Source organism: Cuculus canorus, chromosome 1, assembly GCF_017976375.1.
Source record: "Cuculus canorus isolate bCucCan1 chromosome 1, bCucCan1.pri, whole genome shotgun sequence".
Classification (NCBI taxonomy): Eukaryota; Metazoa; Chordata; class Aves; order Cuculiformes; family Cuculidae; genus Cuculus; species Cuculus canorus.
The window spans coordinates 80,686,025-80,713,779 of record NC_071401.1 but is presented as its reverse complement, the minus strand read 5'-3'; the positions used below and the strand labels follow the sequence as shown (position 1 = coordinate 80,713,779).

Below are 27,755 nucleotides of genomic sequence, written 5' to 3'. Positions count from 1 at the left end.
TTGGTTAGATACTCTTTCATGACTTTTTTCTTTCAAGCTTTAAGTGTTCGCAGGAAGCAGTTATTAGTTCTCTTCGTCGGTAAGTCTCTTATGTGGGACTCTGTTGGATTTCCTCTTCAGAAGTAAGTGGATTGGGAAGTTACTTACTCTGTAAGCTGTCAGCCTAATGTCTGAGACAGTCCCATAACTGGTTTTGGGAAAGCCTGACTAACTAAATAAGCTTGTAGAAAATGGTAGAAGGCTTCACTAGTGATTGCCATCATCTAGTAGGAAACTAGCTGGGTTCAGTTCAGTCCTAAAGAGGCTGAATGGAATACACTTGGATTTTTAGGTGGGAGGAGGTGAATATTATGCTTGCCATTGTTTACTGCTCTCTCTTCTTGGGTTCCCCCTGGTAGCTGTTGTCAGAATGAAGGGTGCCCACTTGTATGGGTTAAAGCTCGTGACGAAGTACCAGGGTTAGAGCTCTAGGGGCCCTATCCCCAAGCGTGTTAGCAGGTCCTTCTGAAATGACCTCCATAAGGTTATTTCTTTGAGAACCTGGCAAGTGCTTTCAGTGATGTAGAAAATGTTTCAAAGCAAACTTCTTCCAAACAAATGAGTGTGTAAGTCAAGAAAGAATGCTAAGTAAAGGAATAAACATAGCAGGTTATTTCCTTTTCCAAAGGATCTGAGTACTCCCCAGATCTGCTTTGGGAGAAACAGATAATACTTTCCCCGTGTATTTTGAGCAGGTAGGTAGCTGTAGGTTTGTTTTCTGGCACTACGGATACTGGATTGTTCTTGGAAGGTGTCTCAGCCCTGAGTGCACTAAAAGGCTTCAATGTCCATGCCCAGCCTCACCTCACCTTTTCCCACCTGGCCCAGGGCCTTGGACTCCATGCCTACCCTCAAGGGCTGTCAGCCCCTGCCCCAACGAGGCCACAGCAAGACCAGTCTCCAGCTCCCCACAGTCCTGCCCAGCCCACGCATGTCCTGGCCTGGCCCCAGTGCAGCCCAGGGGTTGCTCAGGAATAAAGCTGCCCTCAGTGCTCCCCTCGTTGCTCCTGTCTGGTGGGGTGGCCCTGGCTGGTGAGGCTTTGTTTGGTGGCTCCTGAGGAGTCCCTGACGTGCGCTGTATATTGGCGAAGGAGCACCACATCCTACTCTGTGCAGAGCCAGGTGGATGGCTTATCCCCTCTTCACTGACCAGTGGGGAATTTGGGATAGGTGACAGAAGATTGCTGTGATTCAGCTTTTGCTGTATGTGGCAGTTCCTCAATAAATAATGAAAGAAGTGGAATGGAAATGATGAACATCACACGTTGCTTGTTGGTACTCTCTGCTTCAAGAGAAGCCTTACTTACAGAAAAGAAACACTGTTAGGACTTAATCTTTGTTGTGGAACAACTCGTATCTCAAATGTTTCTGATCACCAGATGTTCTTATTCTAGGCTAGGGTTGTATTTTATTTCCAATGCAAGCCAAGTAATAGCTAAAGACTTAAGTGTGATACAGTAATTGGCTACCGATACAACCTTTTGGTACATGCCAACCATCTCTTCATCTGTTCAGGCTAATGAGGATGGCTAAAGATGTGAGCTGAGGCATCTTCCCAGAAAAGTGGCCCCATTCCTGGTGCTGAGAGTTATTCTGTCATGCAGAATTTGATAACCTTTTTAAATCCAAAAAGGTATTTGCATTTCATTTGCCACCTCAGTGTCATATTTGAATTGTGGTTGAATTTTAGTCCACTAGTGTCAAAAGCAAGTCACCAAATCATCGTATTCATAGACTAAAAGGAGCAGGATGAACTGCCTCTCTCTGTCTTCTCGCAGCTGCCTTCTGTGTCTCTCATATATGCTGAAATCTGGCAAAAATTAAATACAACAGACTCTTTTCTACATGTTCGTGGAGGTGAATGGTAGAGAAGGTAGATTGTTCTGAATGTTTTTTTGTTTTATTTGAATAACTGAAAAGTGCACTGAGATAGCTGCTTGTATTTGATTGTTCAAGAATTAGAATATAGAGTGGAATCTTTAACTCATAAATATACTTTTATGGTAGTTTGTTCTTTTCTTATTACTTGGTTCTTAGTGATCTAGACAAGATTTAAAAAAGATATCCAGTGATCTTGAGGGTATGAAATTGTGTGTAGGTTCAGTAAGGCTGTTAAAAACAAGGGCAGAGTTGCTCTTTGTAGAGCTAATACTACATTTTCTGCAGCTAGATTTATTCTGATAGTGTAATGTAAAGTAGTCAAAAGCTCTGCTTTTTCATACTGTACTTCTCAATATATTTTGAAAGAAGAAGAGTGCAGTAATTAATTTTGTAATGCATATACCTTTTTGATTGTGCACTGAAATGAATAAAAGAAAGCCAGTGTCTGGAACAAGATGTTCTGTATTATTTGAAAGCATTGTGTGTTATGCTGGACATCGTTACGATCTGAATATTATATTTAATATGTAACGGAATCTTGTCTTTTAGATTCAAAGAATAATAAAAAAGAGAAAGATGGAAAGAATCAGCAGGCAAACAACCCGTCTTTAAAAAGTGGTAGGTATTGTAGCTGTCAGGCTATTAGTTAAGGTACTCTGAAATAAAAAGTGTATATTTGGATTGTGCTATCTCCTGGGGCTCTTTTGCAATCTCTTTGGCTATTACTGGTGGGTAGTTAAAACTATGTCATTGCTTCTGTCTAGCTCAGTTGGGAAAGTGTGTTTTGGTATAGAAAATAGCGGTTGAAACTGCTTAACTTGAACCTGATAGTTTTACTAGTTAAGTACTCTTCGTATATATAATCAAAGACACAGTGTAAACATTATTTTTTTTAGATCATTTACTGATTTGTCTTATTTTCTGATCATGTATCTGCCTATTTCATACCTTTTGTGCCCCATTTATCTTCTCTTTCTGTAATATGTTTTCTAGTGCTAAAGAATGGCTTTTCAGTTTAATAACCTGAGATTTTAGTAATGCTAATGGGATTAAATTGCCTGAGACTCTTAACTTTACTTTAAACTTAATCTGTTTTCAAATAATTTTTGTGTTTATAATAAACTGAGGAAACAATGTACTTGCCAGAAATAGTCCAGCTCCTTATCAAACATTTGCTATCTAGTAGACAGCCTCTGCTATCTTCAAGAGGTGTCATAGGTCAGCATATATGTGATTTTGCTGGCAGTTTAGCCTTTGTGAGGTGCAGTGAGAGGGCAGGAGCGTCCTTATATATTCTTCATATGTTTGTGTTAGTTGCTTGAGTTTGAGGCAGTAAGAAGTGTCACGAGTACTATTGACTTAAGTAGATCTCTTCAGCAGTCCTTAGTTAATTCTCAATAAAATATCAGTGGGTTACTTAAACTCTCGTTCTGTTTACATTTCCATGCCCTCTGACTCCTAGTAGATGGTCTGGTTCAGAGCTTGCCTTGGGTACCAGCAGAGCTGTTCCTTACAAGCAGTGTCATCACAGAGCAAACATGCTGAGTTACTAACACTGTGACTGGGTAGTTAAGGTGATGATTTTGCATACAAGATATGATACCCTCTTACCAGCCATAGTACAGCTTTCTGCTGTTACATTTGCCAGACCTAGGAAATCCTAACAGTCATCTTTGACAGGAGAGGAAGTGTGTTTGCATCTTGTTTTTCCAGAGTAAGAGGAGCTCCAGTCAAACAGGAGCCAGATGTCTATCATGACAGACACCCTCCACCAGCAAAGTGCTTCTCATATGTGGATGAAATAACCGTATTTCATGAGTGACTAGAAAACGTCCCTGCCTCCTTATACAGTAGAGAGAAAGTAGTTGAAAAAGCTTCATGGAGAAGCAATGCTAAGCAGGCAAGCCTTATTCTGTCATCTATGTTCTTCCACTCAGGACTAAGCTGTTAATTTAGTGTCTGAGCAATGAATTTACTTATTAAATCTAGACTTAGCTCTGTCAGATGCCTGGAGAGGAGTGCCTTGCTCAAGACTATGTAGGATCTCTGATTTTCTGTGGATGAGATGATAATTTTCATGCTGCATTGTTGCTTGTTGGTAGCAAGGAAGAAGAAGGAGCCTCTTGGTGCTCGATGAAGAAAGATGCCTTGCAATGCTTTGGGCTAACATCCAGGAAATCTCCGGAGTTTTCACAGGGACATATGGTAGGAAAAACGGAAGAGAAGGGAAGATACAGAGGTGTGAGAGGAACAAGTGAAAAAACAGGCTAAAGTAGGTAGGGAAAGACAGGATGAGAAGAAAAATTCGAATTGAATGATCACAATGTATGGAAGAAGATACAAGCTATAAAGCAAGGTATTAAATACCTTAGACTTACACTGCTGTGTTTGCAAGAGTATGTAAAACAACATTAAAAAGAAACTTCATCTTTGACAAAGAGAGGTGATGGGATGAAGACTAGAGAAGATACATCTTTGTGTCAAAAGTCTCAGATGCAGACCTCCTTATGCTAGAGAAACGGGCTGACAGGAACCTCGTGAGATTCAAAGGCAAATGGAGAGTCCTATGCCTGAGCAGACTGGAAGCCTGCAGGAGCCCGGGCGGGTATCTGCCTCCTGGAAGACAGTTTGGCAGGAAAGGCCCTGGAGTCCTAGTAGGCAGCAAACTCAGTGTGGGCCAGCAGTGTGCTCTTGTGGTGAAAGACGTCTACTGCATATGCGTCCTATCGGCAAAACTAGGCAGCAGGCAGAGAGAAGGGATTTGATTCTTTCGGGGATTTGTGAGATCATATTTGGAGTACTGTGTTCAGTTTTGAGCTCCCCAGTACAAAGAAGACACTGCTATATTGGAGCAAGCTGACTGGCAGTCCACAAAAAAAGTAATAAATAAGTTAAGGAGCTGGAGTGAAAGATGTAAGCAGAAAGCTGGTGCAGAAAACAGAAAAATATTTTTTTCAGCCAGAAGAAGAGAAAACTTCATTGTGCTGTGTTTTTAGCTGACAGGTAGCTGTTGAAGGGACAGCCGGGCTTGTCTCAGGGGCACAGTGGAAGGGCGAGAAACAACAAATACTGGCTGTTGCACAAGAAATTCCTCCTTGATGAAAGGAAAAAAAATCTTCACATCGAGGGTGATGGAGCCCTGTAGGAACAGAGGGCTGAAGTAGGGTCCTCCTGGCGTTCCTTTTAGTTTGAGTTACTTTGTGATTGGCAGGTTTGACAAGAGCCAATAGGTTATTGATACAGCATGGAAGAGAACATCAAAGGTCATTGCCAGTAATGCAAGTTACTATGCAATAGATTTATTTCTTCCATTTTTAAATTAGTCTGGCTGTTTGTCCGTGCTGCTTATCTTGGGTCACTGTTTTAGAGTCTCACTCCTCTCTGTTGGTTATAAACTTTATTTTCTTTACTAAAGGTCCTAGTTGCCTTCTGGTGTCTTTTTCTTCCCTGTTTCCAGTAAATGCTGTTTTGTTCTTCAGAGTAAAAATTCCTTTCTCTCTCTAGTTTTCACTTTGCTGGTGGGTTGATAAAGTTGTGCTTCTTGCATAATGAATTTTTCTTAAGCTGTTTAATTCAGCCTGCAGTTTTGAGTGGGAAGAGAAATGCATGTTAAATCATCTAGTGTGAGCTACTTTTCTTAAGAATTTATGGTTCTCAGAAGTTGCGTGTTTTCACAGGCTATAGGTTTACAAATATGTGGAAAACAACTGCTGCTTTACCTGTGTGCATTGAGAATAGAGAAGCTTTTTGAGCAGAGATTTTTTTTTTTCCATTTGATTATCTTCCTAGACATGCATCTTGCATGTTGCAAACATACACTACACTCATCTCCCGTTTCTATGACTGCAGTAATTAAATGATAATTAGCACCATCTCCGAGAGCCTGGCTTTAATTTACTGCAGCGTATCTTCACATGCGGAGAGGTCCTAATTTCAGCTTCAGGTAATTTCTGCTTGATGAAAGACATTTTTATAGCCAGGACTTAAAGCAAGGAGACAGGCAATGTTGTTTTCCTCTTGGTATTAGGTGCAGCTGGCTGCTTGTGTTACCTTGTGTGTCTTTCTAGTAAATGCTCTCTAGAAAGAAGACCTGGTTGGTTCTCTCTGCGCTTTTGGGTCATTCTGCCAAATTTACAGTCCTGCTATAACAACTGAGCTCATTAGGGAAATACTGGTGTATGGAAATAATGTTTTCAGAGGACGTGAAGGGGTGTTTGTCCTGTTGAAATCTGCTGTCTCTGAAGTATCTGCATTTTTATGGTCCTTAACACAGTGAGGCTCTGATTCATGATTACAACTTTTACATCATGTTAGATCTGAGTCAGCTGGGATGTCAATAACATTTTCTTTTTGTTGGGTTCAATTTTATTGAATTGGGTGCTTTAAAATATTTTAAAAATATTTGTTTTTAAATCAGAAGTCATCCTGTAGTGGAAATTTTATTATTAGACTGAAAAAAGAATATTTGTAAGGTGAAACTTTGTTAGCAGTTCATTGTGTTTAATTTTTGCAGCCTCCTTGGCCTATCAATGAATACAGCAACAGATTTGGAGGCTACTTTCTGGAGGAAGCTCTGAAGAGCCATTTCCTGAGCATGCCTTCCTGAAATACAAATATCTAACATATGCTGAAGTTAATGTACCCTGCCTTTTGCAAGTAACACAAAATTGATGTCACTGTACAAATGTGTGAATAAAATTTTCATTCCAGAACAGTTGGACTTCTAAGATGTTGTATGGAAACACCTTTGTTACCCCAGCCTTGGTGCAGTCCAGACCACCAAATTAACAGCTTTTGAGATTTTACTGACTTGTTACGTAATTGACAATCACAAGCCTCTGCTGTGCCAAGGACAAATCACTTGTACAGTTTTGAGTCTGTTATGCCAAAAAAGAGGATCTCAGCAGGCCAAGAGGGTGGTTCTTCTGCTTGAGGCTCTATATATTTTCACCTAAACGCTGTGTTAATGCAGGCAGACTCTGGGTTTGAGCCACCACACATTCTCACATGTGTGAGTGCTGGAAGATGTTGCCTTTTTCTAATTGTTTCTTTGCTTCTCCTCTCTCCTGAAAATTGCAGAGTTGTGTTTAACTGTACTCATTGACGTTTTTGGATAAACCTGGTTCTGCCTCTCCATCAAAGATTTTACTGTAGGCTGTGTGAATGGCCATAGCTGAGCCGCTGGGTGGCATCACTGCATCATTTGGGGGTTCATGGGTGATTTACTCTTCAGGAATATCAGAAGGATGCCAGCTGCCCAAACAAGGAAAATAAGCAAAAGAGCACACTTAGATAATTTAGGAATAGAAACATTAGCTGTGCCATTGTAGTTTTTCTCTTGTACTTACTATTAATTTAAGTAATGCTTGCTTATACCTTTGATGCTAGTACTCCATACTGTTCCATCCATGCAAAACTGATAACAGTGATTAAATCAAATGCAGAATGCCCTCACTCATGCAAATAAACAATGCCAATGTTAACACTGAAAAAAATACTGTGATTCTGTAGCTGAACGTTGCCATAATATTTAGCCTACAAAGAAGAACCTCTATCACACTTCAGATGAAAAGAGACAAAGATGCATTTGGGAGGCTGTGCTAATCCTTTTACTTTCTAGTGGACTGGGTACAGTATTCTCAACATACATTTCAACAGAATCTACCTGTGTGTGTTTTTCAACACTCATCATCTCACTACTCCTGTGAGGTTATCATATCAGTCTTGTTAGGGGAACTAAGATACAGAAAGGCTAACTTGATTTGTGCAAGGATGCTTACGGAAATCCTTATGCATAGAATTGAATGCAGGTATCCTGACTTGTATCTTTGTATGTAGACCAAAAAAAATTAAAAATTGAGGAAGGTTTATCTTGATTTTGCCTACTGTGTAACCTACCCTATGAATTAATGGTACTCTTAAAGCTTCCTCAAGGGTTGTATGTTTTTCAGAGGTGGAGTAATCCTGTTCTTGAAAAAAAAAAAAAAAAGGTATTCTACAGGATAGTTGGGTTTTTCTGCCACTTTTCTTTCCCCACCCTCCCTTTTAATTTAAGTTCTCTTTAAAAACTGTATGTATGGTCTTTTTTTATCTTATGTCTTCCAGAACAGTTTAATTGGGATGATTATCTGAAAGAGACTGAATCCGTAGCTGCCCCTCTACATTGTTTCAGACAGGTATGCCAAATACTGTTTTGCAAGTGTATGCCTATGTATGCATGTCACAGGGTGATCCTAGAGCAACTTTTATGTTTAGACTGCTTGCAAACTTCCCATTTGACTTCTTTTGATCTTTAGTTATCAGTACCTTACAGTTTTGGCAGATGCTAGCTGTTGACGTTTTTCATTCTTTGTTTCTGCCGCAAGCCAAACTTTGAGAGTTTCATTAAAGTTGTAGCTTTGGGCTCTGTTTTTCTTCAAAAAAGGATGAGTTAATGAAAAGAGAAAGTCTTATCAGAGTTCAAGAATATTTTCTACTTTTTTCATTAATCTTAGAGGTACCCTGATTTTAGTGAGAATTAAAATTTGGCTGATCGTCAGAGGAGCCTTTCTCCTGCCCGATTTCAGAAAGAGTCTTTTCAGTTCTAGCTGGCTACAAGATGTATGTGTGTGTAGTGGAGTTTATTCACTACTTCTTTTCTGGATCTCTCAAATGGGTTTAATTTTGTGTCTTTCTCAGCAGGGTGCGTTTTACTAAAGAGGTTACAACTAAACCAAGGGGAATATATGAGAATGCAAAGGACATACTAGATTTGTAATGAAGGGTGTTTAATTTTTTGTTTTACATTGTGCCCTACAAGTTTGATTCCTTCCTACTTGGTGGTTTGGTATGTATTTGCAGATGCAGTTTAAATCTGCCATCTTCTGTGAGCTAATGACCTCCAGTTATTCAGCCCTCTGGAGACCTAGTCAACCTTTGCAGGCATCTCTGCAGAGGGAGCCCGGGGCCAATATTTTCTCAAGTTGAGGAGTATTTTAGCTGCATAAAGTTGCATAGCTTTGGCCTGTATGCTTTCACTGTGTTAGGAAGACAGGTGCTGAAGGAATTGGATAGTTCAGGTTGATAGAACTGTAACAGGTGTGACAAGTGGTACAGGTCAAGTTTAGTGGATTGGACACGTTCAGAAATACATTTTCAGGAGTTTTTGGTGGTACTGTAAATGATACTGGCCTCCAGCGGAGACCAAACAAAAAGCAACATGAATGGAATAGTCTGAGGAGGAGATAAACCATCAGTCAATGTATCTGGAGCAGTTGCAGAAATGGGGAATAGGGAGATAGAAATGCATGTGATAGCATTTCCTTGTACTAGATCTTGAATCTCAGCTTGCTGTTTGGAGATGAGGATAAAGGACAAAGAGCTTGCTTTCAGTGAGAGGTGTCCAAGAATAGCAGTGTCCATAGCTCTGTTCCAGTGGAGCTTCAGAAATTAATTGTACTGTATGTGTTTTTCATAAAGGACACTAGCTAAACGTAGAGACCCTGAACTCTGGGTAGAGGCAGAGGGCTGTAGTATATATCTTTGGTCATTCTGAGGCTAATGCCATACTTGCAGACCGTAGACCACCATGACCAGAGTGTACACTCCTGAATGATATAGTTACTGCAGAAAGTTGCTTAGAAGCCTTTTGTTATGTCTTTTTTGCATCTTCCTCTTCCCTGCTAATGCTCAAGAGGTCCACACTGAACAACTAACACCTTAAATAAAGTTGCTTAAGTGACATACATTGACTGAGAGAGATAAATTCAAGTGACCTGGATTGCTTAAGGAGTGTATGGGTTGGAAAGAAGAGCTTTAGTTTCTATGCATAGCAAATTAAAAACAATTTGCATATGCAGACCTTCAGTTTTTCTAAGAGTTGACCTTTAAGTAGAAAGTGACATGCAATATTAATTAGTACAGAGCTAGTGCCTCTCACTGCATAATATTTGCAGATTTTTGGAAGCTAAATTGCTTGAGCTTTGTGTAGGACTAATTTTACTTTTATTGGGTTACACATTAATTGTACGTGTCATTATCACTCTGTGTAATGCAAAGAAGTACACTGCTGTGGCCAGCCAAAAACAAAATAGCAGAGAGAAGCTTAATTTGACAATTATATCCAGAATTCGTGACTTATGGGAATTCTACAAAGTTTAAATTTTGTAGTAATTAAAAATGACTTGGGGAGTAATAAATTAAAGCCTCTACCATAAATTAAGATACAAGCACAGACAGCTAATGGAAATTGATTAAAGTTTTTATCTTAATTTAGATGGTATTTTATCTGTTGCTCTAAGTTGTTTTTAATTACTACTTAAAACTTCAATGCATTCCGCATCACTTTCTCTGACCCTGAAATGTTTTTTTCAAGCACTTGAAAACTTTTCATAGAATCATAGAGTGATTAGGTGGGAAAAGACTTTAGAGATCATCAGCCCCAGCTGTACCTGTCTACTACTAAATCATGTCCCCAAGCACCTCATCTACACACCTTTTAAACACCTTTAGGCATGGTGACTGCACCACCACTCTGGGCAGCCTGTTCCAGTACTTGATAACCCTTTCTGTGTAGAAGTTTTTCATAATGTCCAATCTAAACTTCCCCTGATCCAGCTTGATCCCATTCCCTCTTGTCCTATTACCTATCACTTGGGAGAAGAGACCAACACCCACCTCTCTACAACCTCCTTTTAGGTAGTTGTTGAGAGCAATAAGGTCTCCCCTCAGCCTCGTCTTCTTCAGGCTAAACAACCCCAGTTCCTCAGCTGCTCCTTGTAAGACTTGTTTTCCAGCCCTGTTCACCAGTTGTGTTGCTCTTCTCTGGACACGCTCCAGGACCTCATTGTCTTTTTTATAGTGAGATGCCCAAAACTGAATTCAGTATTCAAGGTGCGGTCTCACCAGTGCAGAGTACAAGGGCAGAATCCTGTCCCTGGTCCTGCTGACCACACTGTTTCTGATACAAGCCAAGATGCCATTGGCCTTCTTGGCCATCTCAGAACGCTGCTGGCTCACATCCAGTGGACTTTTGACCAACATCCCTAGGTCTTTCTCTGCCAGCCAGCTTTCAAGCTTCCCCAAGCATGTAGCGCTGCACAGGGGGTTTTTTTGTGTCCCCAGTGCAGGACTGTGCACTTGGCCTGGTTAAACCTCATCCCGTTGCACTCAGCCCATTGGTCCAGCCTGTTCAGATCCCTTTGTAGAGCCTCCCTACCCTCCAGCAGATTGACACTTCCCTCCAGTTTAGTGTTGTCTGCAAACTTGCTTAGGGTGCATTCGATCCCTTCATCCAGGTTGTTGATAAAGATATTGAACAGAACTGGACCCAGCACCAAGCCCTGGGAAACACCACTTTTTTTGATAAAAAAGTTTAGCCCCTTGTGCTTTGAACAGAGCTTATAACAAGGCTGTTAGAGACCTGGTAAGGGCCGGCAATGTAGTAGTTATTTTTTTAGTAGAATGCCTTGAGTTGTTTGTATTTAAACAAGCTCACCTTTTCTACCAACAAATAAACAAACTTCGCAAATCCTCAATTTCAGTTGCCTTCCATGGTTGTAAAAAATAACAGCTTGATAAGCAGTATCTTGGAAATTGAATTGCCCTTTAGATTTAATACTCTCAGACTCCCCTTTCAGACAGCCTGCTGTCTAAATGCAGTTTTGGCAGATGCTACACTCAGCACTCACTGAATACTGCTCGCCTCTTTTTTCTTTGGGCTCAGGCTCCTCCAGGACTCCTGTTGTCGATGAAAGGGTGTTGCAGCTAGGGCACCTGCACACCTCAGCAAGCAGAGCAAGATGTGATTTAAAAAATTAAATGTGGTGGAGATGAAGGATCACCAGCAGTTGTTGCAGTAGCAGGTTTCTTCAGCCTTTTCCTGTGTGCCCAGACAGTTAAGTGCACCCTTCTCTGTTTACTATGGAATCCCCACCAAAGCTAGTCAGATGGGCAGGAGAAGGGATATACAGAGCTTGTGAGTGTGAATGCCTAAATGCCTTATGAGCCTATAGGACCTGGGGGTGTTGGTTGGCAGCTGGCTGAACATGAGCCAGCAGTATGTCCAGGTGGCCAAGAAGGCCAATGGAATCTTGGCTTGAATCATTAACAGTGTGGCCAGCAGGTCCAGGGAGGTGATTCTGCCCTTGTACTTGGCACGGATGAGATCGCACTTCGAATACTGCGTTCAGTTTTGGGCCCCTCGCTACAAGAAGGACATTGAAGTGCTGGAGTGGGTCCAGAAAAGGACAACGAAACTGGTGAAGGGGCTGGAGAACAAGTCTTACAAAGAGCAGCTGAGGGAACTGGGTTTGTTTAGCCTGGAGAAAAAGAGGCTGAGGGGAGACCTTATCACTGTCTACAACTGCCTGAAAGGAGATTGCAGAGAGGTGGGTGCTGGTCTTTTCTCCCAATTGACAGGTGATAGGATGAGAGGAAATGGCCTCAAGCTGCGCCAGGAGAGGTTCAGATAGGACATTACGAAAATTTTTTTCACCGAAAGGGTTATCAGGCACTGGAAAAGGCTGCCCAGGGAGGTGGCTGAGTCTCCATCCCTGGAGGTGTTTAAAAGATGGGTACATGAAGTGCTCAGGGATATGGTTTAGTAGTGGACACGTATGGTTAGGCTTGATGATTTCAAAGCTCTTTTCCAATCAAGCAATTCTATGATTCTCTGAATGCCCAGGGGTTTGGGTTTTTTTACCTGCATCCCGTATTAGGATTCAGATTTTGTTAGTCTCTTTGGGATAGCTACTTGGTTTAAATGGCATGGGGAGGGCTGCCTGCAGATCTTGGTATCTGTGATCAAGAGCAGCTTTGTACCAGATAAGTTGCTGAAAAGGGCTTCCAGGATGATAGAATAGTCATCCTCTCTTAGCAGAAGCTTCAGTGTTTCGCTTATTCAACTTGTTAACAGCGTACTGAGAAAGGCTTTGGTTGCCCTCTGTAAGTCTGTAGATTTTGTTATTATTTACAAAGGTGCAGAAAGAATTTCAGTTAAATCATAGCATTGGCAAAAATTTCCATTAATAATTTTAGGCTGGAAATGAGGAGACATTTAAACAGAATAGTGAGATTCTGGAATATACACGACTAGGTGAGTTGTTCAGTCCCAGTTAGTGTTCATACAAAGTTTTGAACATCACTAGATGTTATTGCCTACAGTACTACAGTAGGCAAGTGATCAGACTGTGATCCAGTCAATCTCTGCTAGTAGCGTAGTGATACATGAGTAAAATATATTCTCCTTCTCTCATATTCACCTTTACCTTCTGACAGAAAACTCAGCTCAAAGACCAAGTAGCGTTTGTCACATTTCTTTTCCCCATGCCGGTGTCTCTCTGCTAATTAAGTTGGCATTTCATTGTATGCGTATGAATGTATTCAGCTCTTTATGAATGAGCACAAGCTGCCATTCCTGTCTTTGCACAGAAGTTTTTATGTGACTTTGGGACTGTCTGCTCTCTTTCAGTAAAATGCAGTTAATACTCATTCTTTTTTCTGTCTTCTTTCCTTATATTGTAAGACTTTTTTTAAAGCAGAAGCTCTTTCTTTGCTTTCAGCTTTTGTAGTACCTAGAGCAGTAGACTCTAAATTTTCATTGAATTTCGAAAACATTATTATAAGGAGAGTAACTATTTCTTGAAATCAAAAGCTGATAAATCTTGTGGCTTTTTTTTTTTTTAAAAAAAGAAAAAAGAAGAGTTAAATGTCATGTTTGCTAACGTTCTTGTTTTCCTTACACTTCAAGTATTGATCACTCCTCCCCTGGATTGGTCATATTTTGATTGTTTCCTTTGTTACCCTTCTTAGCAGTGCTTGTCTTTTTAGAAAGCAGCCACGTTTATGCAGGAGAGATATCAAGGAAATGCTAGCTGTAGGGAAGGTTATCCAGCCTCCTTTTCTCACTCTGCTAAACAGTCAAAGTTAAAAGGCTTATTTGTATTTATCAGTTGAATGATATATTTGATTGAATGAAAGCTGTATATTGAACTGGCTGGTATATTTAACTATACTAACAATAAGGAAAAGTCTTTTACTTATTATTGTAGTCTAGAATTCCACCTACGAATGACTTCAAAGTTGGTATGAAGCTGGAAGCCCGTGATCCTCGCAATGTTACCTCAGTTTGTATAGCTACAGTAATTGGAATTACCGGTGCCAGGCTAAGGTTGCGGCTGGACGGAAGTGACAACAAAAATGATTTTTGGAGGCTTGTGGATTCCTCAGACATACAGCCCATTGGGACCTGCGAAAAGAAAGGGGGCATGCTCCAGCCTCCACTTGGTAAGAAACAAAGCTTCTGAACTAATGCGCATGGAGTGTTGCTTTCATGAAGTCAATTTTAGCTTTTTGTGTTGGCAAATTCAATGGTACTAACATTTCACAAAAGCATTGTTTAATTGAAAAAGAGGTAAGCAGACTAATTCCAGCTAAGTGAATTGTGGCTTTTTATTCTTTTGAGATTCTTTTGACATAAGAATTCTTGAGCAGAATAATTAGTTTGTGTTCTGTTATTTTTTTTAAATAGTCCCTTAATATTAAATAGGAGTGTCTGATGGCTTTCTTAATAGTGAGATACATTGTCATGTGCCCATTCTGTAAATGTTCCCTCGTACACACCCTGTCTTATGAGCGTGTATGGATGCAGCATTTGCTCACTTGATGCTGTGCTTGCTCCTTTTGGTAGACCTTGATCAGAACTGAGCCCCTGGGGAAAGCTAACTTTTTTCCTCTTCAGTAAATCAGAGCCAGCCCGCTAGAAGGAGCTCGCTGTTAACCGACCTGCTTGAAAGGCTTAGCTGGGCTGCAGGAGTTGTAGCAGTTCAGGGCAGTCTGAATGTTTTTTCGGGCACTGAGCAAATTGGTTGTGGTTTGGGAAAGGCTGCATAGAGGGGTTTAACAACGGTATTGCAGCGCTCTGCTCCAAGGCAGGAAAAATAGCACTCCAGATCTTTAGCAAACTGCAAGCTTATACTGCATGCAGTTCTCATCTCCTCAAATCAACACTTACTGGGGGACGTCTGATCAGTTTGTCATGACTAGTTTGTGAGCATGAAGAATACTCGGGAACAAGGTATATCTTTCTTATGCTTAGAAATAGTATACAGAATTTCTTTTGCCTTCCCTGAACAATATGGTGACCACATTATGTGTCTCTCCAAGCTGAGAAATAGTGCTTGGGCTTAGTGTTATCGAGGAAGTTTAATAAATGGGGAATGGTGCAAAGGAATTGCTTGCTATGTGATGAATAGTGAGAAGTAACTTTGACTAGTGGCTAGGGGTAACATAGGTGTAATATCTTTTCTGTGATTAACCTGTGTATTTAAGTCTGCATTCTTGTACCATGCTTGCTATAGCTTAAACTTCTAGGTGTGGTGATTTTTAAAGAAACACGTTTTTCACATTGGTCTGAAAATAGTTATGCTTTTAAAAAGAAGGAAAAATAACGACTGACATTTATCTTGCACCCGCCACGAAAAAATCAACCCAAAACAACAACATCCCCTCCCTGTTATCTTCGATAATGTTTAGAAGATGCAAGAAATAATGTTCTTAATGCCAGAAATGAACTGTAAGCAGAAAATTATTACTGCTGGTTTCCATCTTATGGGTGTAAACCTACTTCTGATTTGGTGTCATCAAGAACACAGATGAGAGGGCAGAGATGCAGTGGAGATAGGTATGCTTTCCTAGCCTCTCAAAAAACTTGTCAACCTAACTTGTTAACAGCTTGCAGATCTTGTGTTTGAAAGGCAAAGTGAAAACTATCATTTCACTACAGTATGAAACTTGATTCACTTGTAGAGGGACAAACGGATACAGCAGCAGTTGACATGACCATTCAGACACCACATAGATTATAAGGGTAGATTTCTGTGCTGTTGTGCTGTTTTAGAAACAATAAAAGTAATACAACCAGGGTGCCAGTCTGGAAGAATGTTATTTGAGATAGATAGAGAGAGTTTGAACCCAGAGGGGCTTTTTGCCTTCTTTCCTGTGGATGCATAGAGGTTTTGAATGGAAGGACTGGAAATTTTGACACTTGAGGGAAAAGTTACTCCATTCAGCCTCTCTGAGGTTCTTGGTATAACCTTGTAGAATGAATGCAGTAACACCAGTATGCAAGAGGGTTATAATAGAGAAGAGTATACCTATTCCTTGAGCTACACATATGTACAATGTTAAATACATGGCTTCAGTTCAGGAGCGTAGCGCTTTTTAAAACATGTTTCTAAATCAGCCTGATGAATAAAACAACTCTAGTTATGTATAATGGGGGCAGTCAATCCCTTAAGAGGAGAAACTTTCCATGATCGTCAGTAGAAAGGTTGATGCCTTCTGTTCAGATACTATTTCTTATTCCTATTCATTCAGGCTGCTTGTAGTGCAGCACCTAACAAGCAGCTGTTTCTTTGCACCCAGGCATGTAAGTTTACCTGCCCTCCAAACAATTGCTGGTTATTCAGAAAAGAATGTGAGTACCATTATTTTGTCCCTCCTGCCCTAGATTTTTCTAGAGATAGGCTAAATTTCAGCAATCAAACATTCTGGCATACCTAGATAAATTTTTGAAAAAGCCTTTTTGGCAGTTTTACAGCATCCTGTTCCTGGGCAAAGCTGGGAGCTAATTAGGTGTATAATTACCTCCTGTTAGACATTTAATCAAGTGATTTTTTTTTTTTTTCTGAGTAGTAGGGAACCTTCTGGATACTAATGTTCTGCTTCTATCATAATAGCCAGCTAAAATAGTCCCTCCTGTCTGATTTTTACATAGGTTTAACTATTTATCTTACTTAGGGATTTTGAGAAGGTGATTGCTGTAGCACAGGTTTCCTGTTCCAGCCTATTTTTTTCATAGGTGAGCTTTTTTGTAGTTGAGAACTTAACTTTCTCAACAAACTATATTGAGAATATTTTCTTTGATTTTACCAGGATGACTTAAAGGCCAAACAAAGTTAATAAAAACTAGTGTTATCATTGCTCTGTCTTGTGTATGTGTCTTTTCTGGGCTAGTTGTTTAAAGATGTTGTGTTTGTGTGTGGTTGTATAAAGACTGATATCAAACAAGGACTGATAATCAGCTCAGCATTCCTCAGATTATGACACCATTTATCAAATATGATCTTTCTGTTCATTTAGGCGTGGCATAGGTAGGTCTAACTTGAAAATCCAATTTTAGATGATTAATGATTTAACTGATAATGAATTGGAGATATGTTCCACCTTTCTAGTTACATTTTTAAAGAGAATTGTCAAGGCTCAGTTATGAGGGAACTCATCAGATCCTGGCAAGTTCTGGTACTCTGTGCTTTATGGAAGAAATTCCAATTTGTTGTATTCTATCTTTTTTTCTGTAGAACTGTGCCAGATGCAGAAAAAATGTCGCTATGTCTGTTACCTTACTTAGTACTTTGAAACATCCACTTGGGAAGCACAGAAAAAAAAATGACTTATTTTTTAATTTGTTCTATTTTTGAACTGGAAGGTAGTTGATTCTGAGGGCAGATATCTGGAATGAGAGTGTTTCAGCCAAATCTTTGTTCTGCTTGAATAAGGTAGTTCATCTAAACAAGTTTGATTGTTGTTTGTGCCTTTTTTTCACTTGTTAGTGGAGAGTATTAAAGTAGAAGCATCTTCCAGTTTATGTTTTCCAATATGATACATGCATTTATTAAAATAATTTTATTTTTGTTTTTCCCTGTTATTTGTTGGGTTTTTTTTTTTTTTAGGCTAACTATTTATTTGTTTATTTAAATGGGGGAGGGAAGGGAGAATAAACCAATTTTTCTTTTTTTGTCTGTGGTCTGGTGGAAGTATTAGAAGAGTCTTGTAAATAAAAGGTATCTCCTCAATAAATGAGATAAGCTGGAGCAAAGAATGTTGTTTTAGAATGACAGCAAAAAGCAGACCTGAAAAGTTAGCTAAGTGCTTGTGCTGGGGAAGTTCCACTGGACCAGGGACTGTGTGGGACAACCTTACGATCCCCTGTAATACAGCTTGCATGTTGTTAAGTTCTAGGTGTTTATCTGTCATATCACAATTTATATTGAGTGCAGGCAAATCACTCAGAATGGAAGTGCATTGCATGACTTTCTTCACCAACAGTGACCCTGTTTGTTCTTTCTTGGCTACTTTTATGTTCACCAAGTCCGAAATAGAGGGAATGAGGCACTAGTAAAATGGACTTTATGTCGTTATCTTCCTCTTTTATTTTACAAACTGAAAGTAGGGCTGTTTATTTGTTTGTTACTCAGGGTTCCAGATGAATGCATCTTCTTGGCCAATGTTTCTCTTAAGAACTCTCAATGGAGCTGAAATGGCACCTGCAGCATTCTTTAAGAAGGTAAGAAGGAAGGACTCCTAGTAAACAACTTTTTATCAATTGGTCTATAGTTACATTTTTGCCAAGATATTACCCTGTTGTCTGCAGCACGGGAAGGCAAGACTATTGTTTAACATGACTTTGAACTGGATTGGCAAGCTATAAAGCTAGACAGGAAGCAATCTGCTTCTAGTCTATTGAGATAGGCATCTCTTTTCCTGAGCTGAGACTTTAAAGTATGATGCGTTATTTAGAAAAATTGTGTTATCTCATTTTTGGTCTCTCGTGGATTTAAGATGCAATTAACATCCCATTTCTTAACAGCACTACACTAATACAATTATGCACAGGAGTTAAAAACAAAAAAATACCACTGGAATACAGTGGTACGTGGGAAGGTTTTATTGCATGTTTTCATTGGGCATATACTTATCATTTAAAATGTAGTGAGAAAGTGATTGAAGATAGCAGAAAAAGGTGTTCAGTTTTTAAAACATGACTAGAGTAAGTTACTGTGAAACATGAAAAGTTGTATAAAACCAACAATAATATTAAGACAACTTGTTGGTTCAGCTTTTTGTTGGAGTGGTAAAGCCCTCCTTGTCACATTGAGTGACTTCATTTTTGTTGTGGAAGTGACACTGAGAGTTGTGTCAGTGAATGGAACAGTTGGGTTCAAACCTGCAATCACGTCAACTTTATATAGTTGTATAACTTATTTATATAGAATCATTTACGTTTTCTGAGGTGTGATAAGCCATGCTTCCCTGTGCTAGCTACCAGCACATCTGAAATGGCTTTTAGATAACAAGATTTCTGAGGGTGAGGTAGTAATTTGAGGTACATCGGGTCACAACTCCTGCTGTGGAGGTACACTTGTGCTGGTGATATGGACCTGATTGTTTTTTTTCCTTTTGTCCACTTGGAATTGGTCTAAGGCAAACTGAGTTAGCAAAGGCCTATAAATAATGTCCAATGCTAATGAATTTTTCATGGATTAATTGGGAGGTGAAGCTTTTGCCAGACAGTTATCAGTCCCCAGAAATATCCGCTCCCTGTAAACCTCTTGTTCGTTATTATAATGTAATAATTTCATTTTAGTGTCTTTGCCATCTTGCTGCGCAGACATAATGTATTGGTTGCAACCTATGGCTTATGTAAATACTTTTAGCAAGGTATTTCTATTGTGGACAATTTTGTTAATTATCCCAGCTATGTTTGTGGGAACAGAATCTAGATTTTTATAATACAGAAGAGCAAAAGCAAATTTGAAACACGAGTAAGCTTCCTTGAATATTTACTGTAACGTTTAAGACCAGTGAGTATAAGTGATGTTGAAGAAAAATAGAGGGTTTTCTCAATTTTTCAAGAGGCCATAGAAATGCAAATATTCTACCACTCTTTTGTAGGAACCACCCAAACCTGTGCCAAACTGCTTTAAAGTAGGAATGAAGCTTGAAGCTATAGATAGAAAGAACCCATACTTGATTTGTCCGGCAACCATTGGAGATGTTAAAGGAGACGAAGTTTTTGTTACATTTGATGGCTGGAGCGGAGCATTTGACTATTGGTGCAGATGCGATTCTCGAGATATTTTCCCAGTCGGATGGTGTAGCTTGACAGGAGATGCATTACAACCACCAGGGAGCAATGGTAAGATGACAAATAATGTTGCTTTATGATTTTCCGCTCAATTCCAGCAGAATTTTAAAAACCAGCTGACTGTATGCAGATAAGACTGAAGATTTGATTTGTGAGTAGCTGGTAAGGATGAAATGTTAACATTTCTTTACGGAGTTTAAAGCTAGTACGCTGACTTCTGGGAAACAATTTTTGTTGGTTTGTAGTAGCTCTGGGAACATCTTTTATTTAATGCTGTTAAATAATCTTTATAAAAGATTATTTATAATCTTTTAACTTTATAAAAGTTAAATAATGTTAATAATCTTTTAATTTTTGTGTGATTGTGAAGCATCTTGGACTTAATACAAAGAGCAAATATAGTTTATAGATATCTAAGTGATCCCGTTTAATGAAACTAATATATTTGCCATGACAGTACTTTATATATAAAGTTGAATGCTAGGGAAGTAAACTAGTCTTTGCTTCTGTGGTGGCTCAAGGTTTAAACTATATGAGTATATCTACTGTTTTTTTCCTTCGTACTCTAAAAATTCTGTCTTGAAGCTGCCTATTCGGAATGCTTTCTCATTCTTACACCTTTAAGGATGTTTGTACACAGGATTATAGAGTCCCTTTAACTAATAGCTACTGTGCTTTATAATGTGCAGCTATCCACCATAGAAAGAATCATAGAATCATAGAATGGTGTGGGTTGGAAGGGACCTTAAAGATCATCCTGTTCTAGCCCCCTTGCCATGGGCTTGGACGCCTTCCACTAGACCAGGTTGCTCAAAGCCTCATCCAACCTGGCATTGAACACTTCTAGAGTAGGAGCATCTACAACTTCCCTGGGCAACCTACTCCAGTGCCTCACTACCCCCACAGTAAAAAATTTCTTCCTAATATCTAATCTAAACCTCCATTCTTTCAGCTTAAAACCATTATCCCTCATCCTATCACTGCATGCCCTGATAAAGAGCTGACTCCCATCTTTCCTGTAGGCCTCCTTTAAGTACAGGGATGCTGCTATAAGGTCTCCCTAGAGCCTTCTTTTCTCTAGGCTAGACAACCCCAATTGTCTCAGCCTGTCCTCCTATGGGCGGTGCTCCAGCCCTCTGATCTTTGGCCCACCTGTAGACTCGCTCTAACAGATTTATGTTCTTCCTCTGCTGAAGGGAAGAATGGAAATGGAATAGAGAGGGATATCTCTGAACGTGATTCCTCTGCTACTCTTGTCATGTTCCTGTAATGTAAGGCTTTTCTGTCAAACTGTTGAGGCTCTTCTATCCTCACTCCCTTCAAATCTGACAAAAAGAGAGGTTTTTTTAAAGAGGGGAAACATATTATAATTAATGACTTAAACTTATTTGGGTCAACAATATTTTTCTCATGGTGAGTATTTGGTGTTAGGTGAGTGAGGAACAAATAGAAGGGTATCAAAGAAAAGTCACTGGAAATACCAAAGGTATAGAAGCAAGAAGACAAGAAATAAGTCATGTTTCCTTGTCTCTCCATCCCCATTGTTTTTCTCAATCTTTGGCCAGCAAGTCAAGAACCGTATGGAAAATCTAAGTGAAATTAGTTCTGCATCCTTGCCCTCATCTACCTGTCTGTAGTTACTATCTGCAGTTACTGCCAGTGGTCATGGTACCTGTAATCTAGGTTAGTCTGTTTTGACGGATTTCAGCAATGGAGCAGCTGTGTCTGTAGCTGTACTGGTAGACCCAAGATGATCTGCTGGTACATACCTGCAGCAAGAAGGCAGAGAGAAGTTGGGTGAGAACAATCTACATTCAGTTAGGAGTCATCTAAAAGGTACCAAGCTGACCAGTCTGTAAAGTGTCCTTCTCAGCTTCTTCAGAAAGCTGGACTTGTCTTGAGAAATCATGACTGAGATGTATTATTATGGTAAGTTAATTATGAGAATTGTGGTGAAATAAAATTATTTTATGTAAAAGGGCTGTATAAATAAGTGGTGTAAAATTTTTAGCAGATATTTTTGTGACAGTTTAGATTGCTGGGTCCAATTGTCTCTTCTGGAAAGAAGCATTATTAAATTGATTAATCTACTCCAGTTGCAATGCTGGAAAACCAACAATATTTTGAAATAATTTATACAAAATTTTTCTTGCCTAATTAGTGCTTGATAGAGATCAAAGAGTTCTTTATCTGTTAGTTAGTAAAGTTGTTTACGCATTCCAGTTGTTCAAATAATAAAACAAACAATTTTTGAGTATGTTCAAATTTGCAGAAGGCTTGAAATACTTAGCCAGGTATTTTTATGGATTCTATTAATTTGTTGTGAAAAACAGTAACACTTCAGGCATTAATAAAACCTGAAGTAAGGTTTTTACAGACTGGTAGTCAAAACTGAGAATTTTGGTCATGTGATATAAACTGAAGCAAGGAGATGCAAGCTGGGGAATTAATTATTTTTAATTCTAAAAGTGAGCCAAAGTTAACTGCAGTTTTGTTAAAATTAGCTGTGCTGCTTTTTCTGAGTATTAAGAATTTATTCCTTCAATTTTGCTTCATATCCTTATTTTTTATGTGCTGTTTGTGCGTGTTATTTGCACTTGTCAAATTTGCATAGCTAGATGAAATATTTTTTGCTCTCAGGTTATGCTTTTCACTGTTATTTGATCACTTTTGAGCCATCAAAGAACTTTAATGATAGTTCTTTATTAAGATGTAAATAATAGCTTCAAGGAGAGTGCAATCAAGTAATTTCATTTCAGAAATATGATAATGTTGTCAGGATTCTTCATTAAGTCACATTAACTACTCCTGCTAAGGAATAAAGTATGACAGATACTATAGTGTAGGTATTCACTTGAAATATTCTTGTATTATTCTGGCCTTGGCTTTTTTTGTGCAGGTTAGCTTAGTATTTTCGCGTTGAATGACCGCATTAGAAAGTGAAAATATTTGACTGAATATGGCTTAGATTTCAGAGTGAATATAATGGAAACTATTCTTGATTTCTATAACTACTTTTTCCAAAAGCATTTAAGTGTGTTAAATCACTATTTAAAGGACTGAAACCCACCTCCGAGATTTTAGTGACCAAGCAAAACCAGTATCCCACAATCCAAGTATGAAAGCAATAAAGCATGCTTTAAATTTTATCCATACCTAGGACAATATTTTACTGTTATGGGACTTTTATTTCAGAGTCTAATTTGGCCCTTTGAAAGAGAGATGAGATGTAGTAAGGGAGATGATAGGAAAATTAGGGATTTTATTTCAGCTGTTTACTATCTTAACCATGCCTCTCTCTGTCATGAGAGAATGTCACAGAGAGTGTAGGACCTCTGTCATGGGAAGCTTTTAAGAACAGGTTAAACGTGGGCTTCTTATATATAGGTGGATGTATTCAGAACAGATTACATGATATACTTAGTCTTTATAGCCTTATCTTCTGCAACTTGCGTTGGGTTTAGAAAGTTAAGTTTGGGAACTGAGACACAATTACTAGAAGATAAAATGGAGAATGTGGGTGAAAAGTTGTTTTGGACCAACTGTTTTTAACAGTCAGGCCTGAATCTTCATGTTGATGTTTTGTCTTTTATCCTTATCAGAAAATGTGATTTAGGTGGTCCTGGCTGGGTGTCAGGGCAGGCGTACAGTGGTATGAAATGTAGCATTCAATATTTATACTCGTGAAGCCACGCCTAGCTAATATTGTAGTTCGTTTCCTTAGAAATGTCTCTGATAGTAGTAATTTATGTTATGTATGGTTTGCCAACAGTGCTTGATCTTAGCCTGCTGGCCCAAGCTTAATGTTTTAAGGATGGATTAGACTTTTTTTCTCTGTCTCTTGGTCACTGAAGTGCTTTTAGAGATGACTTGTCACTCAGAAACATTGGTGTCAACTGTAGCTGACGAAAGCAGTTGGCATGATAGTGTCTATGCTGGATCAATCTGAAGGACCGTCTGCTGTAGCAAGCTTTCTCTAGCAATGACTGAAAGCAGATGTTGGAAGAAGAGCATAAGCACACAGGAGAGAGGTTTGCAGAAATATTCCTAATATCTGACCATCTACAACCCAGGAACTCTGGAGCCCAGAATAAAGCTTTTATGCTGAATACCTCCTGGAGGAGCTTGATCTGTTTTGTTTAGTTATGTTTTCAAGCCATCTGAACTTTTAGCAGCTACAACATCCTGTATTAAGGATTTCTGTGCTTGAGTATGTGTTCTGTGAAAAAGGAGATATCCTTTTTCTTGCTGATGGTTTCATTTGTTGTCCTGTTGTTCTTGTACTGAAATGTCTTCTTTTACTTCCACTGCTGGTGCAGGAAGAAACAGTAAATAGTCTTTCCCTAATTTACTAATTCCTTCTATGACAAGTTTACTTGCTTAATGGATGAGGGAAAGGCTGTGGATGTAGTGTACTTGGACTTTAATAAAGACTTTGACACAGTTTCTCACAGTATTCTGCTTGAGAAACTGGCTGCCACTGGCCTGGACAGGCAAACCCTTTGCTGGGTTAAAAGCTGTCTGGCTGGCCAGGCCCAAAGAGTGGTGGTAAATGGAGTTAAATCCAGCTGGAGGAGGGTTACAAGTAGTGTCCCCCAGGGCTCAGTTCTGTTCAATATCTTATCAATGACCTGGATGAAGGCATTGAATGCACCCTTAGCAAGTTGACGGATGACGCTAAGCTGGGAGGAAGTGTCGATCTACTGGAGAGTAGGGAGGCTCTGCAGAGGGATCTGAACAGGCTGCATCGATGGGCTGAGGTTTAACAAGGCCAAATGCAGAGTCCTGCACTTGGGACACAACAACCCTGTGCAGTGCTACAGGCTTAGGGAAGAGTGACTGGAAAGCTGTCTGGAGAAGAAGGACCTGGGGGTGTTGCTTGACATCCAGCTGGACAGGAGCCAGCAGCGTGCCCAGGTGGCCAAGAAGGCCAGTGGTATCAGAGACAGCGTGGCCAGCATCTCCAGGGAAGTGATTCTGCCCCTGTACTTGGCATTTGTCAGGCCACACCTCGAATCCTGTGTTCAGTTTTAGGTCCCTCACTACAAGAAAGACATTGAGGTCCTGGAGCGTGTCCAGAGGAGAGCAACGAAGCTGGTGAAGAGGCTGGAGAACAAGTCTTATGAGGAGTGGCTGAGGGAACTGAGGTTCTTTAGCCTGGAGTAAAGGAGGCTGAGGGGAGACGTTATCACTGTGTACAACTGCCTGAAAGGAAATTGTAGTGAGGTGGGAGCTGATCTCCCAAGTGATAAGCGATAGGACAAGAGGGAATGGCCTCAAGCTGCGCCAGGGTAGGTTTGATTAGAGATCAGGAAAAAATTTTTCACCGAAAGGGTTATCAGGCACTGGCAGGGGCTGCCAAGGGAGGTGATTGAGTCTCCATCCCTGGAGGTGTTTAAAAGGTGGGTAGATTAAGTGCTTGGGGATATGATTTAGTAGTGGACAGGTATAGTTGAGCTTGGTGATCATGAAGGTCTTTTCCAACCTAGTGATTCTGTGAGTCTAATTGCCTTCTTCACATCCATCACAATTTTGTAGACCTATATTGTAGCTTCCCTCAATTGTCTGTGTTCCAAACTTGTAAAATCCTGTTTTGTTTCGTTTTTCCTTCTTCTGGGATCTGTTTGTTTCCTCTGACTAGCCTTGTTCTTCCATATTGTTTCCATTTCAGCTATGTGATTTTTGATCTACTGGAACCAGAATTGCACAATATATTTAAGACTTAGTAGCACTGTGGTGATTTCTGTTCTTTTTTTTTTTTTTTTCCCCTGTTCCGTCTAGAATTATTTATTGACTGAGATTTGGGATTTTTTTATTATTACTGAGCAATGAAGTAATACTGTCATAGAAATATTTATTCTAATTCTAAGATGTTGTTTTTGCATACATCAAATAATAGTGCATCATCGATCACAGGAGCTGGATTATTTTGAATCGCTTCATGTTGAATTTCATCTGTTACTTCCTTTGCTGAACAACTGCTCAGCTTTGCAAAACTTTTTTATAATCTCTACTGACTCTAATAATTGTCTAGCAGTTGCTGCCATCTCATGCTTTACCTTTGTCCTAGATCATATATAGAATCATAGAATCACCAGGTTGGAAAGGACCCACTGGATCATCGAGTCCAACCATTCCTAACACTCCCTTAAACCATGTCCCTAAGCACTTCTTCCACCAGTTCCTTAAACACCTCCAGGGAAGGCAACTCGACCACCTCCCTGGGCAGCCTGTTCCAGTGCCCGATGACTCTTTCCGTGAAGATTTTTTTTCTGATATCCAGCCTGAACCTCCCCTGGTGGAGCTTCAGGCCATTCCCCCTTGTCCTGTCCCCTGTCACTTGGGAGAAGAGGCCAGCTCCCTCCTCTCCACAACCTCCTTTCAGGTAGTTGTAGAGACTAATAAGGTCTCCCCTCAGCCTCCTCTTCTCCAGGCTAAACAACCCCAGCTCTCTCAGCCGCTCCTCGTAAGACTTGTTCTCCAGCCCCCTCACCAGCTTTGTTGCTCTTCTCTGGACACGCTCCAGAGCCTCAACATCCTTCTTGTGGTGAGGGGCCCAGAACTGAACACAGTACTCAAGGTGCGGTCTCACCAGTGCTGAGTACAGAGGTAGAATAACCGCCCTGGACCTGCTGGTCACAGCGTTTCTGATACAAGCCAAGATGCCATTGGCTTCTTGGCCCCCTGGGCACACTGCTGGCTCATGTTCAGTCGGCTGTCAACCGTTACACCCAGGTCCTTCTCCTCCGTGCAGCTCTCCAGCCACTCTTCCCCCAGTCTGTAGCACTGCCTATGAATCAAATGGCACAATCCCAAGCAGAGATTTCATCAAGGTGTCTATCTAGAGTACTCTTTTGACTGTGAAAAGATGTGTTTTTGATTCCTAGCTCCTGTTTGATGTGTCCCAAGATATTCTTTAGAAGAATCATGAAGATCTTCCTTCCTTCATATTTATTGCCACCTAAGTGTTTTTTTTAAGGGACCGTAGTGTGAGATCTTGTCAGGTGCAAGTCAACAGGATACATCAGTTGGCTTTCTATTGTTGTTTGTTTATTGACTCCTTGAAAAAAAAAAAAAGGGTTCTGTGAGATGTGACTGTTCTCTACAAAAGCCCCAATGCATCATATTTGTCTTTGGGTTTACTACCTCTATTACATACAAGAGTTGTTAGTGACTTGGCCAGTACAAACAGCGTGTACCCTCTTCATACCTTGCTGGCTAGAGTGTTGGAATCACATTAACCATCTTTAAGTCCCCAGACTTGAAGCAGTTTTAAGGACAAACTTGCACAGCACTATCAGTAGGCTGGATGTTTAATCTTTTTTATTCCTTGAAACTCACGAGTGCTGTATGTCCTGCCAGCTCTCTACTGTTTGTTTTGTCTCCATTTCCTGACCTCTGCTGCTGGTACTTCATGTCAGGGAACTTGTTTCAAATTCCTGATGTGGGAACTGATGTGATGACCTTCCTTGGAGTGAGTATGGATGTACAAAAACATTCTGGTTTGTTGCTTTAGTCTTATCTTCTGTGATTTTTTTGTTCTGAAATTTGATCATCTGTTGGGTCTGTATAACTTCTGGGTTTGATATGTTTTAAAAAGGCTTTTAAAGTTTGATATATTTTGATATTTTTTCTATTAACTCTTTTTCTAGGCCAAACATATTATGCTTTTCTATTTAACGACTATAAATTGTGATTTTTATTTTGGTCCGTTGGGTAATAGAAAGCTGTTACTATGCCTAAGAATATTTTTGTATTGCACTATATCTAGTTATGTCTGAGACTTATTAGTGAAGTAGATGGCATATGACTGAAGATTGCCAGACTAGTTTTGGTTTGCTGTTTCTATTTAAATTCATCTTACTCTTTAGTCATTACATGTAAATGGCAGTTACTTAGGCAACCTGTCTTTTTATTTATAATAAAAGTG

General features: G+C 39.8%; 1 protein-coding gene across 5 annotated transcripts in view; it reads left to right on the top strand.

Annotated features, from left to right (window-relative positions):
* SCML2 (Scm polycomb group protein like 2) overlaps window positions 1-27,755 on the top strand; it is a 74,331-nt gene that overhangs the window by 17,394 nt on the left and 29,182 nt on the right. For 2 of the 5 annotated variants that reach the window (XM_054056306.1, XM_054056305.1), the window contains exons 3-7: window positions 2,470-2,538; window positions 8,026-8,096; window positions 13,950-14,184; window positions 18,156-18,244; window positions 19,633-19,876. In XM_054056306.1, the coding sequence (XP_053912281.1) occupies window positions 2,470-2,538; window positions 8,026-8,096; window positions 13,950-14,184; window positions 18,156-18,244; window positions 19,633-19,876 (708 nt within the window). Of the gene's footprint in view, window positions 1-2,469; window positions 2,539-8,025; window positions 8,097-13,929; window positions 14,185-18,155; window positions 18,245-19,632; window positions 19,877-27,755 lie in introns of those variants that run through there. The other 3 variants (XM_054056307.1, XM_054056310.1, XM_054056309.1) reach the window with 3 other exon arrangements.